The 16,841-nt window shown below is 39.3% G+C and overlaps 1 protein-coding gene across 1 annotated transcript in view; it reads right to left on the reverse strand.

The window, feature by feature from the left end:
* Positions 1-16,841, reverse strand: part of LOC129671070 (uncharacterized) — a 111,611-nt gene that overhangs the window by 53,339 nt on the left and 41,431 nt on the right. The window contains exons 4-8 of the mRNA XM_055599704.1: positions 14,709-14,805; positions 12,850-12,938; positions 8,638-8,903; positions 1,422-1,455; positions 986-1,109 (exon numbers count right to left, since the gene is read on the reverse strand). Of these exons, the coding sequence (XP_055455679.1) occupies positions 986-1,109; positions 1,422-1,455; positions 8,638-8,903; positions 12,850-12,938; positions 14,709-14,805 (610 nt within the window). The remainder of the gene's footprint in view (positions 1-985; positions 1,110-1,421; positions 1,456-8,637; positions 8,904-12,849; positions 12,939-14,708; positions 14,806-16,841) is intronic.

A 16,841-nucleotide genomic window follows, 5' to 3' on the forward strand; every position in this document is an offset into this window, starting at 1 on the left:
CCCACTTTTGGTACCGTTTCTGGCTTATGAACCTGTGGCTAGAAAGTCCATCAGCCTTAGGGGAGACCCTACTGTTACTTTACTAACTAGACACAGTGTTAAATCTTTTCCCAAGAACTTATCATTATACCTATAAATGAACACATTTCTCAACTCCTCTGAAATGTGTACAAACATGACTTAACCGGTTTAAAGTTGCATATATTGTGGCTGTAAACAAATCAGCTACAAACAAAATGTAGCAATGTTTTAAAAATTTATTTGTGGTTTGGCTTGCTTTTCCATTTGTTTGTTTGTTTTTGTTTTTAAGGCAGGTTTCTCTGTGTAGCCCTGGTTGTCCTGGAACTAGATCTGTAGACCAGCCTGGCCTCAAATTCAATGATCCACGTGCTTCTACCTCCTGAAATCTGGGATTAAAGGCATATGTCACTACCGCCTGGCAAAATGTTGCAATTATTAGAAAAAAATTTTTAAAAAATTTCACTGAAGAGATAGAAATTGAAAAAGACGTCAGAAGATGAAGAGAATGCTCATATTTGCATGATAGAGTTTTATTATGAGGCAGACGTATCCTGAAAATGACTTATAAAGTAGTCCAATGTTTTCCAAAACCTCAATGAAATTTTTAACCGAATAAGAAAAAAAAATCAGAATTCACAAGGAATACAAATAGCCAATGTGCAGTGTTAATGCTGACTCATAGTCATGCTGCAGAGACACAGTAACCAAAGCAGCATGGCACCCAGAAATGCCCCCTACCTGACGTCGACTCCTTACTTTGAATACAGTTTCCAAAAATTCCTTAGTGAAAAGTCCACCTTTTCGAAAATGTGCAGGAGAAATAGTATGTTAGCCTGCATCCCTCTGCCTCACACTATACCCAAAATCTAAATAGATAAAAGTCCTCAATGGGAAACTCCAATTCAGAATTTGAAGATTGCCTCAGCATTATACCAAAGGCCTTACATTTATGCAATGGTCTTACCTTTATAGTTCATTTGAAGTTGGTCAACAATCATCAATATATTGTCATAATCAGGCAAATCATAATCCTCAGAGAGCGATTCAGATAACTGGTCATCATTCATAGCATCTATGTGTTCTACAGCCTGTAAAATAAACAATATCGTGTTGAAAAGTCCTCAGATACTTACACTACATCTTAAATGTAGCAATGTATTATCTGTCTATCTTTTTATGATTAAAAAATTCTTACAGATATGCAATGAACTGATTTTTCAAAGATTATCAATGGCTAGTCTTCATCACTCACTGTTTAATTTAAATTTCAACAGATAACAAACATTTCTAGACCTTTTCACTTTAGTCTTTATCATGCAGTTCACACATATTTTGCAATATTTCACTTCCTTTGTAAATTATTTTGAGTAAGACATTGTTTTAAATTTATTTTACAGTACCTTATTTTTTTCATCAGATGTTTTCTTATTCAGCCTACAAAGAAGACAAAAGTTCAACATTGAAATATGAAAAAAGATAATATTGAAAACTATTATATTTATAGAAAACATACATATATTTGTCCTACTTAGAAATTCACAAATTATTTCAAATATGACGAGCTTCTACAAGTGAGACTCAGTTAAAATAGAAGGTAACACTAAGAAACAAAACATACTATTACTAAAAGTATACAGATAATTAAATTCTGAGCATTTTCTGACAGCAAAAGCAACAAGAAAATATGATATTACTAATTTTATGAAAAGGAATATGTTGACTTTTTTATTGTCATATTTTATACAAATAAATCTTTATAGATGCTAACCCTAATTAAAAAGTAATAATCAAGTCTTCAAAGAAGGGCAACTCCTATCTTGTAGGGAAGACGGGAGTTAGCTGGTTTGGAGACTCCACTGTAATCTAAATTCAGTTTAATTCTCACAACAATTATGTGAGGTAGATGACAGTATCTTACAAAGGAAAAGACTAGGCTAAGAAAAGACCAAGGCACTTGACTTAAGTGGAAGAAGAATGTCAGTGGTGTATCATTCTCTTCAGGGCCCCCAGGGCTCAGTACTTTAGGCTCTGTTGGTCTTCTTTTGGAGCTCCTACCCCCAAACAAGGACCATGCATGGAGAGGACCTAAAACCTCAGCTCAGATGTAGCCCATAGGCTCAGTCTCCAAGTGGGGTCTTTAGTAAGGGGAGTAGGGGTTTTCTCTGGTATGAAATCAGTGGCTGGTTCTTTGATCACCTCCCCCTGATGGGGGAGCAGCCTTGGCCAGGCCACAGAGGAGGACAATGCAGCCAGTCCTGATGAGATCTGATAGGCTAGGGTCAAACAGAAGGGGAGTAGGACCTCCCCTACCAGTGGACTAGGGGAGGGGCATAGAGGAGAAGAGGGAGGGAGGGTGGGATTGGGAGGAGATGAGGGAAAGGGCCACAGCTGGGATACAAATTGAATAAATTGTAATAAATGATAAAAAAGAAAGAAAAATACAATGCCAGTGGCAGGTTGAATTCAAACCCAGGAATGGTTTGAAACCCAGCCAAACATGCTGGCTACACATGTTTCTTACTATGGTAGGTAAATTTATATTGCTTTTCTGGTTATAATTATAAGTAATTTCTCAACTTTCAAATATTTAAAACATTAAAAAGCCTAGATATATAGGCAATTTTGGAAATCTACATTCAATAAACATAGGGTTTATTTTTCTAAAGACATTTCTCAATAAGGGTATTTTTCTATTCACGTACTTATGCCTGCATTAAACAAATACTTATGGAGTGTATGGTGCATGCCAATAAAGTTGTTAATGAAAAGAAGTAGTGATTTCATACTATAGAACTTCATAATCCAAAAGCAACGACCTATGCTGTATTACTTTTGTATTAAACAATTACAAATTGTTCAGCTTTTCTGCAGAAAACAGCTATTAGACTGATATATTCAATATTTTGCAATACCCTATAAAATGATAAAAACATAGCTATGATGATTCTGGCAAAGGAACAAATGAGTTATTAGGATGTATTTACTATGATTCATGCTATTTGGATGTTTTTGTTACATAATTTAAAATATAGTACATGACAGCTTTAATATTAGATAATCATTTTAATGAACAGTTATATTATTGCATTTCTGGGCCAATTCAGAATGAATAACTAATTTCCATAAAATATAGAATAATCAGTATTTTAAAGGACTTTTAGCCAACTATAAATCTAATATATTATATTAGAATATGTAATGTTCTAATCTAATGAAGATCCAATTAAATTCAATAAACACAGTCTCAACTGGGTGATTTGAAACAACACGAAAACACCCTCTAAAACTTTTCATTAAGCATCTTTAGATGTGGAGGAGAAACTGTAGAGCCTGGAGAGATGTTTCATCAGTTAATAGCACATAATGCTCTTTCAGAGGATATGAATTTCGTTTCCAGCACCCATATCTGGAGAACCACACCTGGCTGTAACTCCCTCCCCATGGGGTTTGATACTTGCGGCTTCTTCAAGTACTTGTACTCACAATACATATCTCAAAGAGATACACATACTGAGAGTAATAAAACCTATTAAAAATGGTTCAGTGGTTAAGAATACTTACTGCTCTTCCAGAGCAGCTGAGTTAGATTCCCAGCACCCACATCAGGCAGCTTACAACTACCTGTAACTCCAGCTCCAGGTGATCCAATGCCCCTCTGACATTCTTTTTACACACACACACACACAAACACACACACACACACACACACACACACACACACACACACCAATTAAAATGAAAGAATTTTTTTAAAAGAAACTTTATTAAGTTACAGCTTTTTATTTTTTCCCTTTCCTTTTGCTATTACCCTTAACAGTAAACTTTTTCTAAGAAGTTGACAACATTTATCAATACAATCATGGTTCCATAGCATGCTAGCCTTCCCACTGCTGCTGCAAAATTCCTGCAGAAAGCAACTTTAGAAAGGAAAAGTTTATGTGGGTCATTGCTGAGCTAGTGGTTTATTAAAAAGGGGAAAGAATGAGGCAGAGTAGGATATGGCTGGTCATAAGATATCTACATTCAGAATTTTTCTTAAGAGTTTTTTTCTTAAAATTTATTGTATTATTTTAAACTATGATATATCTGTGGTTCCATGTACATGGATACCAGATGCATTATGCATTGATTAACTCAAATAAATGTAATGAACTGGATAAAATTACAAGCTGTCTATTTTTATTTGTCTTTAAGCTAAAATGCAGCCAACACTATCCAGACACAAGGAAAGAGAAATTAGCACCCAGTTCAAAACATAAATGACAAAGCTGTAATAAATCAAGACTATATCTGAGCATACATATGAAGTTACGTCTGAGCAACAGAAGCCTAGAAGAATGGCATAAAATAGGAGCTACCCAACAACAACAACAACAACAACAACAACAACACACACACACACACACAAATAAAATGCCAAGAAAACTAATTTACTCAAAGAACAAAATGGAAGCAGAACTGTACGCCACCCATGCATTTCCTAGGAACTTGGGAGTTGAAAGCGGAGAACCCCCAGAAACAAGAGGAGATTAACACTGCACTAGGCTTGAATGCTGCACTAGAATGCCGCTGTTTATTGCTCATGGAAAATGGCATTAACAGGATTAATAATTCAATTTGTGCTAAGCTTTTTGTTCTGTGTTGGAATATAGTAATACTGGACTTAGTTGAAACATTTAAAGATCACAGAAAACATGTACTATGAAAGGGAAAGACAAAGGAAGATCTTGGAAACAAAGTCTTCTTTTATAATGACTATTTGTTGTCATGTGCAGTTGAAGATAGCCATGTTATTTTTTTATCTATCTGCTCACTTCACATTCACAATGATCCCTGGCCTTGGGGAAATGGGACGCAATAATGATAATAATTTACAGCAAGAAGAGCTGCTCTGTTGATAACTGAGGGCTACACCAGCATACAGACATAAGTCATTAGTATTACTGTAATAACCTGCTTCTTTGGCAGAATAAGAATGGTAGGTTCTTCTCTAGGGCTTCTAACTGGTACATTCAGAGGTTCTTGGTTCCAGTAATGGTGCCATATATGGGTTCAGTCTCAAGTGGAATGGGTGTGGTTGTTTCCATAACATTTATGCCACTATTGAATATGGGCATATCTTGCCATGAAAGCAATTATTGTCGTAGCTCACCCAGCTCGCAGCTTGGTAAAATTAATGATTACCTTTCCATTTTGGTAGCATGCACAAAGCCTTCCAGCACTATGGAAGCTAGCCAAGAGGGATGAAACTTGAAGGTCAGTATCAGCTTGATTTCTCCATGTCTTATGGCTCAAGTTATGTAGTGTCTTTAGCATAACATCACCAGTGGTGTAGGATGCAGTGTCTTCAGGAAGACATCACCAGCTGTCTAATTAGAACTAAGAACTGCCTAATAAAATGCAGTTCATGCCTGCTGCTGTAACCTCAGTCAAATATTCCTAGCGAGCAATGCTTTTATATGCTAGAGGAGAACTTACTACTGCTATTTTTCTAAACTAATATAATTTCTATGTGTATTCTAAATACTATGGCCACTGAGGAGTGTAGCTGTCATCCCTCATTAAAGAATCTTCTTCCTCAGGACACACAGGTTGCTACAGAGATCCACAACTAGTTGAAATGCGGAAGGCAAGACACCACAGGCTGCTACTATGGCTGGTTTAAATGTCAACTTGCCATACATTAGACTAGGCTGAGTAGGGAGCCTCACTTGAGGAGGTGTCCTGATTGCCTTGACTTATGTGGGAGGGCCTATCCTGCCCATTCTTATGTGGGCAGCACCCTGATAGGAGCTCAGATTAAAAAAAAAAGAGGTATTTCAGGAGAAAGTTTATCCTAGTTTTTCGATTGTTGGCCTTCCCTCTTGCCATTGAATTGATTTGCCTCATTGTTGCTGCTACTGCTAATGCAATCATTGGCAGTAGAACCAGTAAGTTTCCAAGCTTTTACTGTGGAGAATGGATCAGCGGTTCCTTAGAAACTTTCTGGGATCCAGTGCCAGACTGAGACTACCAAGGCACCCCACCTCATAGACTGAGCGACCACCAGTCATTACTCCCTATTGAGGAGCAGATATTCTGAGACTATTCCAATGGTTAAGGCACTTAGCCTTATAGCACCGGGTTCTCAATGTCTCAGGTGTGATTTGGCTATCATTATTTTAAAACTCAGTAAATTCTGACATATACCAGAATATGTAGATATATATTCTGATATCTATATCTATATATCTATATATATCTCCTCTTGGTTCTGCTCCACTATAAAACCCTGATTAAAATAAGTGTCTACCCCCAATTAACATATCTGCAGTATAACCCCTACATCAAAGACATAAGGAACATTGTTAGAAGAGGGGGCAGGAAGATTGTAAGATCAAGAGGATGATATGCTAGCTGTGAGAAGGTGTCTTCTGGACATACCTTGGAAGCTACATCCATATTGTCTCAGCGAGAGTGTCCAAACCAGGCCTGCATAATACCACAGCAATTGGCAATCCAATTGTGAAGGAAGTGGGTATTTCACAAGGTATTTTGCCTAACGGAAGAGCTATGGGCAATCAATGGTGGCCAAGAGAGGAAGAAACAATTTTCCCCGGGAACAAGCTTCCTGTTGGGTTAGCCAGTCCCAAGCAGTCACCTGTAAACTCGTGTACATGTACATGTGAACAACAGTAAATGGGCCCAGCAGTACATATATGTAGCAATAATTATGGAGAAGTCATGAATTTGAGGAATTGGAGCAGGAAGAAGGATGGGTGGGTGGAATGTAAATACAGTAGTCATTTATAAAATTTTCAAAAAAAGGGAAAAACTTTAATTTTAAAAAGGCATCTAATTCTAGGGCACTTTCAAAGCAGCAATATGTATACAGAGTAATTATATTCAAGTATGAATTCTATAGTATGAAAAGTGCATAAAATAAGCTAAATTTACACACTGAGTTCATTTTATATGTTTATGAAGGTACTATGGAAATGTAATGTGGTTCATAACAAAATATGTTTACAAAGGGGACTATATTAAATGGAAAATTCACTGTATTAGTAGTATCTTGTACTTAGCCAAAATGTCACTGAACTAGTCCCTGTGGGCTGAATTTAGCACGCAGTTTCTCTCTATCAGCTATTTCTGTGGTGCTGGGGAACTGAACCAAGGGCAGTCCTATGCAACCCGAGCACTTTACCACTGAACTGTAGTATAACACTTGAAAATACTGACCTGGGGCACGATGATCAATCCTCACTTAGAAAGACAAATGGGATGGGTATTGGATGTAGGAGAAAACAAGCAACAGGACAGGAGCCTACCGCAGAGGGCCCCTGAAAGACTCTACCTAGCAGTGTAAGTGTATCAAAGCAGATACTAAGACTCATAACCAAACCTTCGGCAGAGTGCAGAGAATCATAAGAAAGAAAGGGGTGTTAATATGACCTGGAGAGGATAGGAGTTCCACAAGGACTAACTATATCTGGGCACAGGGGTCTTTTATGAGACTGTTTCTCCAACCAAGGATCATGTATGGATATAACCTAGAACCTTTGCTTGGATGTAGCCCATGGCAGCTCAATATCCAAGTGGGTACCCTAGCAGGGGGAATAAAGACTATTTCTGACATGAACTCAATAGTGGGCTCTTTGACACTGCCCCCCACCCCCCAAGGGAGAAGCAGCCCTACCTGGCCACAGAGGACTTTGCAGCCAGTCCTGAAGATACCTGATAAACCAGGGTCAGATGAAAGGGGAGGAGGTCCTCCCCTATCAGTGGACTTGGAAAGGGGCAGGGAGGAGATGAGGGAGGGAAGGTGGGATTGGGAGGGAAAGAGGGAGCAGGATACAGCTGGGATGCAAAGTTAATAAATTGTAACTAATATTAAAAAAGGAAAGAAAGAAGAAAGAAAGAAAGAAAGAAAGAAAGAAAGAAAGAAAGAAAGAAAGAAAATGCTGTGATTTTTTTTTAAAATCCACATTATTCAGTTATATATTAAGTACCTGACCAAGGTTACTTAGGTATAGGGTTGACCCAAGGTTCATAGTAGCTCACGTTTTCCCTTTATTCAGTCTAGAACTACAGCCCACTGAACAAGGTTGCCCACAGTAATGGTGGCTTTCTTCACCTCAAGTAACTTAATCTTCAGAGTTGTTCACGAATGGACCCATTGCCTCTCTGTTATTATTCTCCCTGTCAAGTAGACAACAGAACAAGGAGGAACCCATCCCTTTTCAACTTGACACCCAAACATGTGTCTGTTAAATTAAAATCTTTGTCCTTGTGTACCCACCAAAGATCTGATTGTGAAAGCTAAGCTGTGGGCGTAGAAGATATTGTAAAAGAAACAGGGATCTCTGCTACAAATGTATCCTTCCAAAAAGTATTTGTCAAGTTCAGTTAAAAACGCTGCACCGGAAATTACACCCCCTGCCATGGTCTTTCTAATTAAACAGTTGTCAGTCTAATGGGAAACAATGGTATCTCATTATATTCTTTTGATGTCAGGGCAAGTCTGAACATCCCTAGTAAAAGCAGACGATTTGTTAAGCACGAACATTGGGCCAAATTGGAATTAGTTTCTTAGGACAGTAACAATGATACAGTATTAAATATTACCTCACTTACCCAACATGCTTTTTGTGTGTAACAGGAAATTGCTTGGTATGAGCCTTCCTACAATGCGTTTGTAGAATGGATCCATTTCTAACGCTAGTATCGGAAATAGCTACAGCGGCTGCATTAGCCTCACCATGACCACCAACATTAGATGATGATGTTTCATCATCATCATCATCATCATCAGCAGCAGCAGCAGAAGCAGTGTTGCCGTAAGATGGCTTTTTTGCTGTGTTCATCTTGTTGCTGGCCCTCCTCTTCCTTCTCTGCTTAACCTGCAGATAGAGTTAGCTACTAAGATTACTGACACTTTTAAATGGAAACAGCTTGGTTTTCATCAGCCTTGTCACTTTACCCAGTTCCATTTTCATAATTGCAATTAAAGAGACCTCTTTCTTTGTGTAGCTAAGCATTGTCATTACAGAATTATTCACCTCATAGTTTTCTTTTGAATCGCTGCTTTCTATTCAAAATGTTCACTGCCTGTAAGGTTCACCTGTGTAGAAAGACACATGGGTGTCGCCTCCTGTTTTCACTAGCCATATTTCACATTCGAGAATCAATTCAGAGAATGTCATGTGTGGCTCTAGCAACAAAGTGATTGTTTTAACCTAAATTGAAAGTCCCGTTGAGATGCATGCTGTAGAGGTTGTGGAGAGACGGGAACCCTCCTCCATTGCCGGTGGGAATATAACCTTGTATAACCACTTTGGAAATCAATCTGGAGCTTTCTGAGAAAATTAGGAATAGTGCTACCTTAAGATCCATCTATACCACTCCTAGGCATATACCCAAAAGAGTCCCACTAGTCAATAAGGACATTTGCTCAACTATGTTCATAGCAGCTTTATTTTGTAATAGCCAGAATCTGGAAACAACCTAGATGTCCCTCAATGGAGGAATAGAAACAGAAAGTGTGGTACATTTACACAATGGAATACTACTCAGCAATTAAAAACAAGGAAATCATGAAATTTGCAGGCAAATGGTGTGATCTAGAAAAGATCGTCCTGAGTGAGGTATCCCAGAAGCAGAAAGACACACATGCTATATACTCAATTATAAGTGGATATTAGACATTTATTATAGGATAAACATACTAAACTCTGTATACCTAGAGGAGCTAAGCAAGAAGGAGGACCCTGGGTAAGGTGATCAATCCTCACTCAGAAAGACAAATGGAAGTGGGAGAAAACAGGAAACAGGACAGAAGCCTACCACAGAGAGACTCTGAAAGACTCTACCCAGCAGGGTGTCAAAGCAGATGCTGAGACTCAAAACCAAACTTTGGGAAGAGTGCAGGGAATCTTATGAAAGAAGGGGGAGATAGTAAGACCTGGAGAGGACAGGAGCCTCACAAGAAGAGCAACAGAACCAAGAAATCTGGGCCCAGGGGTCTTTTCTGAGACTGATACTCATCCAGGGACCATTCATGGATATAACCTAGATAGCCTAGAACCCCTGCTCAGATGTAGTCAATGGCAGCTCAGTACCCAAGTAGGTTCCCTAGTAAGAGGAACAGAGACTGTCTCTGACATGAACTCAGTGGCTGGCTCTTTGATTACCTCCCCCTGAGGGGGGGAGCAGTTTTACCAGGCCACAGAGGAGGACAATGCAGCCAGTGCTGATCAGACCTGATAAGCTAGGGTCAGATGGAAGGGGAGGAAGACCTCCCCTATCAGTGGACTTGGAGAAGGGCATGGAAGGAAATAATGGAGGGAGGGTGGGATTGAGAGGGAATGAGGGTGGGAGCCACAGCTAGGATACAAAATGAATAAACTGTAAGTAATACAAAAAAAATAAAAATTAAATAAAAAAGACACAAATGATATATACTCACTTATAAGTGGATATCAGACATACAATACAGGGTAAACATATTAAAATCTATAGTCCTAAAAAAGCTAAACAAGGAGAATCCTAGGGAAGATGCTTAATCCTAATTCAGAAGGGCAAACAGGATAGACATTGGAAGTAGGAGAAGACAAGGAACAGGACAGGAGTCTTCCACAGAGGAACTCTAAAAGACTCCCCATCAGGATATGAAAGGAGATAATGAGACTCATAGCCAAACTTTGGACAGAGTGCCGGAACCCTTATGGAGGAAGGAGATATAAAGACCTGGAGGGGACAGAAACTCTACGAGGAAAACAACAGAGCCAAAATAGCTAGGCCCAGGGGGTCCTGCAGGAAATGATACTCCAACCAAGGACCATTCATGCAGAGGACTTAGACTCCCTGTTCAAAGGAAGCCCATAGGTTGCTCAGTTTCCAAGCGAGTTCCCTAGTAAAGGGAACAGGGACTGTCTCTGACATGAACTCAGTGGCTGGCTCTTTGATCTCCCCCCATCCCCAGGGGGATGTAGCATTGCCAGGCCACAGAAAAAAGATGATGCAGCCAGCTATGATGAGACTTGTTAGGCTAGGGTCAGATAGAAGGGGAGGAGGTCCTCCCCTGTCAGGGGACTAGGGAAAGGGCAAAGGGGAAGAGGAGGGAGGGTGGGTAGGACTGGGAGGAGATGAAGGAGGGGGCTGCAGAGGGGATACAAAGTGAATACATTGTAATAAATGAAGGAAGGAAGGAAGGAAGGAAGGAAGGAAGGAAGGAAGGAAGGAAGGAAGGAAGGAAGGAAGAAAGGAAGGAAGGAATACAATTTAAAAATCTCATCTAATATACCTATGAGAGACAAATAGAAAGCCTAAAGATGATGTAGGCATAAGTCATATGTGGGCTTTCACTCACATTCTCCTTGAGTGGGGGTGTGATCCGTTGCATGATATTTCCCATTTTAGTTGTGGTTGTTTGACCAACAAGCCCTGTTTATACTTGAGGCTGAGCTGGATGTGCAGACATCACATACACCACTGTTCTTACTTTCTTCTTGGAAGATTTTCTTTTTTTATTATTTTTTTACTTTTTATATTAATTATAGTTTAAAACTTGCCTACTCTCCATTTACAGAACTTTGGAAAAGTGGCTTAAATTCACTGCAAATGCTCACTCCTTAAGATATTGTCTAGTGATTTTTTACAAGACAAGCCTTCATATACTATGCATGGAGATAACCTAGAACCCCTGCACAGATGTAGTCCATGGCAGTTCAGTGTCCAAGTGGATTCCATTGTAATGGGAACAGGGACTGTCTCTGACATAAACTGATTGGCCTGCTCTTTGATCACCTCGCCCTGAGGGGGAAGCAGCCTTGCCAGGCCACAGAAGATGACAATGCAGCCATTCCTGATGAGATCTGACAGACTAAAATCAGAAGGAAGGAGAGGGGGACCTCCCCTATCAATGACTTGGGGAGGGGTATGCATGAAGAAGGGGGAGGGAAGGTGGGATTAGGAGGGAATGAGTGAGGGGCTTATGGGGGGATACAAAGTGAACAAAGTGTAATTAATAAAAGCTAAAAAAAAATTTACCAAAATCAAATTAAATGGCTTTAATAGTATATGAAGACTTGTCTTGTAAAAAATTACTATACAATATCTTAAGTAGTGAGCATTTACAGTGAATTTAAGCCACCTATCCAAAATTCTGTAAATGGAGAATAGGCAAGTTTTAAACTATTTTGTGATCAAAATCAACCCAGTCTCAAAGAAAATCAAATTACTTCATTGTAATTCAAATCATATGCTATGACAATGTTTGTACCAATGAGTCCAATCCAGTATATTCTAATATTTACTCCAGTTAGCAGACCACGCCATCAAATAAAAATTTCTCAGTTTCTACACTGGAATGTAATACATTAGAAAGCCACTCTCGGTATATCAAAACATCACTTGTCCCTTCTGGAAGGTGTCATTTCCTTATCTTAGATAGCAGAGGTGACCTTATAACTCACTTCTTTCCTATAGTGTGAATATTGACATTAGTCACTGTCAAGAAGGAAAAACTACACTTTTGACCTTGCAGAGACTGAATGTCAGTAGGAACCAAGAAAATTTGTCCTGATAAAAATTATTACCTGACCCATAAACACAACACTGTCACTATTTCTTTATTATGTAAGGAGGCATATACATGGGATGCAAAGATTCAAAAAAAGTCCTCTCACTTCAAAGGTAAAACTTTTATGAATATTCTAATTTTTATATATTTCAGCATTTTCAAATTAAATATTAAACATTATAGATTCTACAGTGAACTATAAGGTGTTATGCTACATTATTAAACAATTACATTAAATGAGAACTTTAGTGTAAAAGTTTACTCACCAGCGACGGACTGGTGTCACTGCCATCATCCTTGTTCTGTTCTTCCCTGGATGACACATAGAAGTTTGGTTCTGCTAAAAATCCAAACACTTAAATCAAAGAAGAAAGAAAAGCTAAATAAAACGACAATCTGTATAACAGCATAGAAGGGCAAGATGGCTCAGCAGGTAAAGGTACTTGCTGCCAATAGTGATGGTCCGGGTGTGATACCCACGACCACCAATACGGTGGAAGGAGAGAACTGACTCCTTAAGTTGCACTCATGTACCCCTCTTGCCCCCTGAAAAATACGCAATAAATAAATGAACAAATAAATACATATAAAAATTATAAATCAACAACCTAGGAACCTGCTACAGAGGACCTCTGAAAGCCAGAAGAAGAAAACAGGAAACAACCTAGGAACCTGCCACAGAGGGCCTCTGAAAGCCTCTGCCCTGCAGACTATCAAAGCAGATGCTGAGCCATTGTCGGGCAGAGTGAATGGAATTTTATGTAAGAAGTGGGAAATAGTAAGAGCTGGAGAGGACAGGAACTCCACAAGGAGAGCAACAGAACAAGAAAATTTCAACACAGGGAACTTCCCAGAGACTCATACTCCAACCAAGGACTATTCATGGAGATAACCTAGAACCCCTGCACAGATGTAGCCCATGGCAGTTCAGTGTCCAAGTGGGTTACATAATAATGGGAAGAAGGACTGCCTCTGACATAATCTGATTGGCCTGCTCTTTGATCAGGCCTGAGAGGGGGGAGCAGCCTTACCAGGCCACAGAAGATGACAATGCAGCCACTTCTAATGAGAACTGATAGACTAAGATCAGAAAGAAGAGGACCTCCCCTATCAGTGGACTTGGGGAGGGGCATGCATGCAGAAAGGGGAGGGAGGGTGGGATCGGGAGGGGAGGAGGGAGGGGCTTATGGGGGGGGTACAAAGTGAATAAAGTGTAATTAATAAAAGTTAAATAAAAAAATAAAAAATTATAAATCAAAATTTTGTTTTCAAAAGAAATTGATTAAGTCTAATCATTACTTGACTATCACTCCCCTCCCTTTCTTGGCTACATGCTTATTGAAAGTTATTGGAAATTACCTCACATATCAGTATTTTACTTGGACAGACACTACACTGTATCATGTTCAGAAACAGAACGGTATCGATGAACAAACCTTCAGAGACAACGTTTTAAGTACAACAGAAACACTCACCATTTCCTAGCTCAGCACTGATGCTTAAACAATCTGCATTTTAGTCATCAAAAATAGTCTTCCTTTCCCTCCTTCATTTATGAATAAATATGACGTCCCTTCCACCCGCTTTATCTATGTTTCATCAAACTTCTTTCCTTCCCTTGAGACTCATACATGGTGGAAAGTCATCACTGATTGTGGCAATTTTATTCTGCTAGAACAAGCATCTCTTTTGAGTTTTTAACAGTTCATTTTTTTTAATTGTCACTCTGGTACTTGAAATTTAAACGAGTGTTGCATGCCAACTTCTTTCATTCCTGGACTGTGTATGAGGGGCAAACTTTTTGTGCTATTTTCACACCCAAGATCATGAATTTCTGCTTCATTTCTCTTGTATTCATACTTTATGCATTTCTTATTAATTTATCAGTTCACACCACTCTTTGTTAGAGCTCAATACTTCTCAGGTGTCTGAGTATTTTAAAATTGATTTAAGGTGGCAGTTCCATTTGCAGCCTGTGATGAACTTGATATCTAACTTATTACCATTTGAGTTCTGTTTGAACTCTCTGCATATGTTATACAATTTTTCATTGGCTCATGGCATGTACCGGGGCTTGTGACCTAGGTAATTACGCCACCAAATTGCTTTGGACTAGATTTCTGACCTTTCATTCGTCCATTTGCCCCGTTTTCTCTTCTCTGAGCTGCAGGCTTAGGTAAGTGTACATCATCCTCCTGTGCAGTAGGCTCAGAGATGGTCCGCTGAAATCAGAGTCAAGAAAGATTTTCATAAGGATCCCTCATGCATTACTGAAAAGACAGCTTACTTTCTTATTTCAAAGCAAAACATTGGAAAATCAGGGGTAATTATATTAAAACTATTAAGTAGAGTGCCTCATGGGGCTGTCTAAATCATGACCAACATTTTTTTTTTCATGTAGCTATAGATTACTACATAAACCAAGCTCGAAAAGATGGTGGAAACATACTCAGAGATAGCATGTGTCAACAATAGTTTTGAATATAAAATTTAACATTGTTTTTCTCAGGAAAATATAGGTGTATATATACATGTTAAAAGCTTTGAAATTCCTTTGATAGTTTCACATATTAATGAACAGATGTCTTTTTTACCACCCACTCTCCTCTCTCATGCTCTTCCTCACTCCCTTCCTTTCCTGCTGAATCCCTCATTCCCATCATGCTGTCATGCTGCTCTCCTTTCTTCTGTGTGACCCGCTTATTTTAATTAGTTACTTGCCTGAGTGTATGTGTGTAGTTACTTACTGAGGCAACGGCTCAGTATATATAAACAAATCCACCCTACGCCCAGCACTGAAGCAAATGACACGCCTTTCTGGTTGTTAACTGCCGATAATGTCGTGTTTGTCATGGAGGCAGCCAACTGCTTTCTGATTGGATTTTGGCTCACTCTATAGCAAGATTCTCATGTCTGATCTGTAAGCCCGGTCAAGAGTTCATGGCTAGAGAGATAAAATGTCTTAGTGGGAAACCTACTACCACTGACTTGCTCAGTGGCCATATTTTCAAACTGCTTTCTAAATATTCATGCTTATACACATACAGAAGTGTTACGCTGAGTCCTCACTGAAGAAACGTCTTGCTTTAGTAGACAATAGTTAATACAGAAACCCGTGACAGACGAGAGTTCCAGTAATGGTACAGCGGCGGGCCCTAAGTGAAACAGCAAATAATCCCTCAGGGTTCAAGGATCATTGAAGAAGAGGGGGTAGGAGGATGTAAAAAGAAGAGTGTATCAAAAGAAGACTTTTTTTTTTTTTTAAAGCAACATAATGGACTGGGGAGATAACTCAGAGGTCCTTCTTTTCCAGAGGTCCTGCAATTCCCAGCAACCACATGGCGGCTCACAACCGTGTATAATGAGATCTGGCGCCCTCTTCTGGTGTGAAGGCATCCACCCCAGAATACTGTATACATAATAAATAAATAAATCTTTCAAAAAAGCGACATATTAAATAAGTTCTTATATGTAATGTGGTGTGATTACTGTGATACAGTAACAACCATTTAGGGGAATTTCAATGAATGAAGTTGTTTTAAGGGAGAATAATATATATTTAATAAAAATAATATGCCACTTTGAGAATAAAGAAAACGTCTTATAAGTTTTTGTCCCCTCCCCCCCCCCCCCGTGGATAAAGTGGGGATAAATTCTTGAGGAGGCTGGGAAGCCTCTGTAAACAAACAAACAAATAACAACAACAACAACAAAACAAAACAAAAACCCAGTGTGGTCATGCATTCCTGCCCATGAAATCAGATTGCTTGCTCGTGTGTGTGTGTGTTTGTGTGTGTGTGTGTGTGTGTGTGTGTGTGTGTGTGTGTGTGTGTGTCAAAGGTTGGGTTTGCTGACGGTGCATCCATGTCCACCTTCAGTGAGAGACACTGCATCAAGGGAGTAACAGGGCTGAGAATGCAGCCCTCCTCAGCCCTCCTCTGCCATGCTATGTTTATCCAGGCTTCATGCAATGCACGCGCACACAAACACATATTGTGGGCATGCATACATCTCTGTTACACCCACTCCATACATAACAGTGCTAAATATCATAGGTAAATATTATAGTACGAAGCCAGGCATGGTGCCACACACCTTTAATCCCAGTGTTCAGGAGGCAGTAGCAGGCAGATCTCTGTGAGTTGGAGGCCAGTCTGATCTACAAACCAAGTCCAGGACAGCCAAGACTACACAGAGAAACCTTGTCTCAAAACACACACACACACACACACACACACACACACACACACACACACAC

Source organism: Psammomys obesus, unplaced genomic scaffold (genome assembly GCF_907164565.1).
Source record: "Psammomys obesus unplaced genomic scaffold, mPsaObe1.curated_primary_1811, whole genome shotgun sequence".
NCBI classification, from domain to species: Eukaryota; Metazoa; Chordata; class Mammalia; order Rodentia; family Muridae; genus Psammomys; species Psammomys obesus.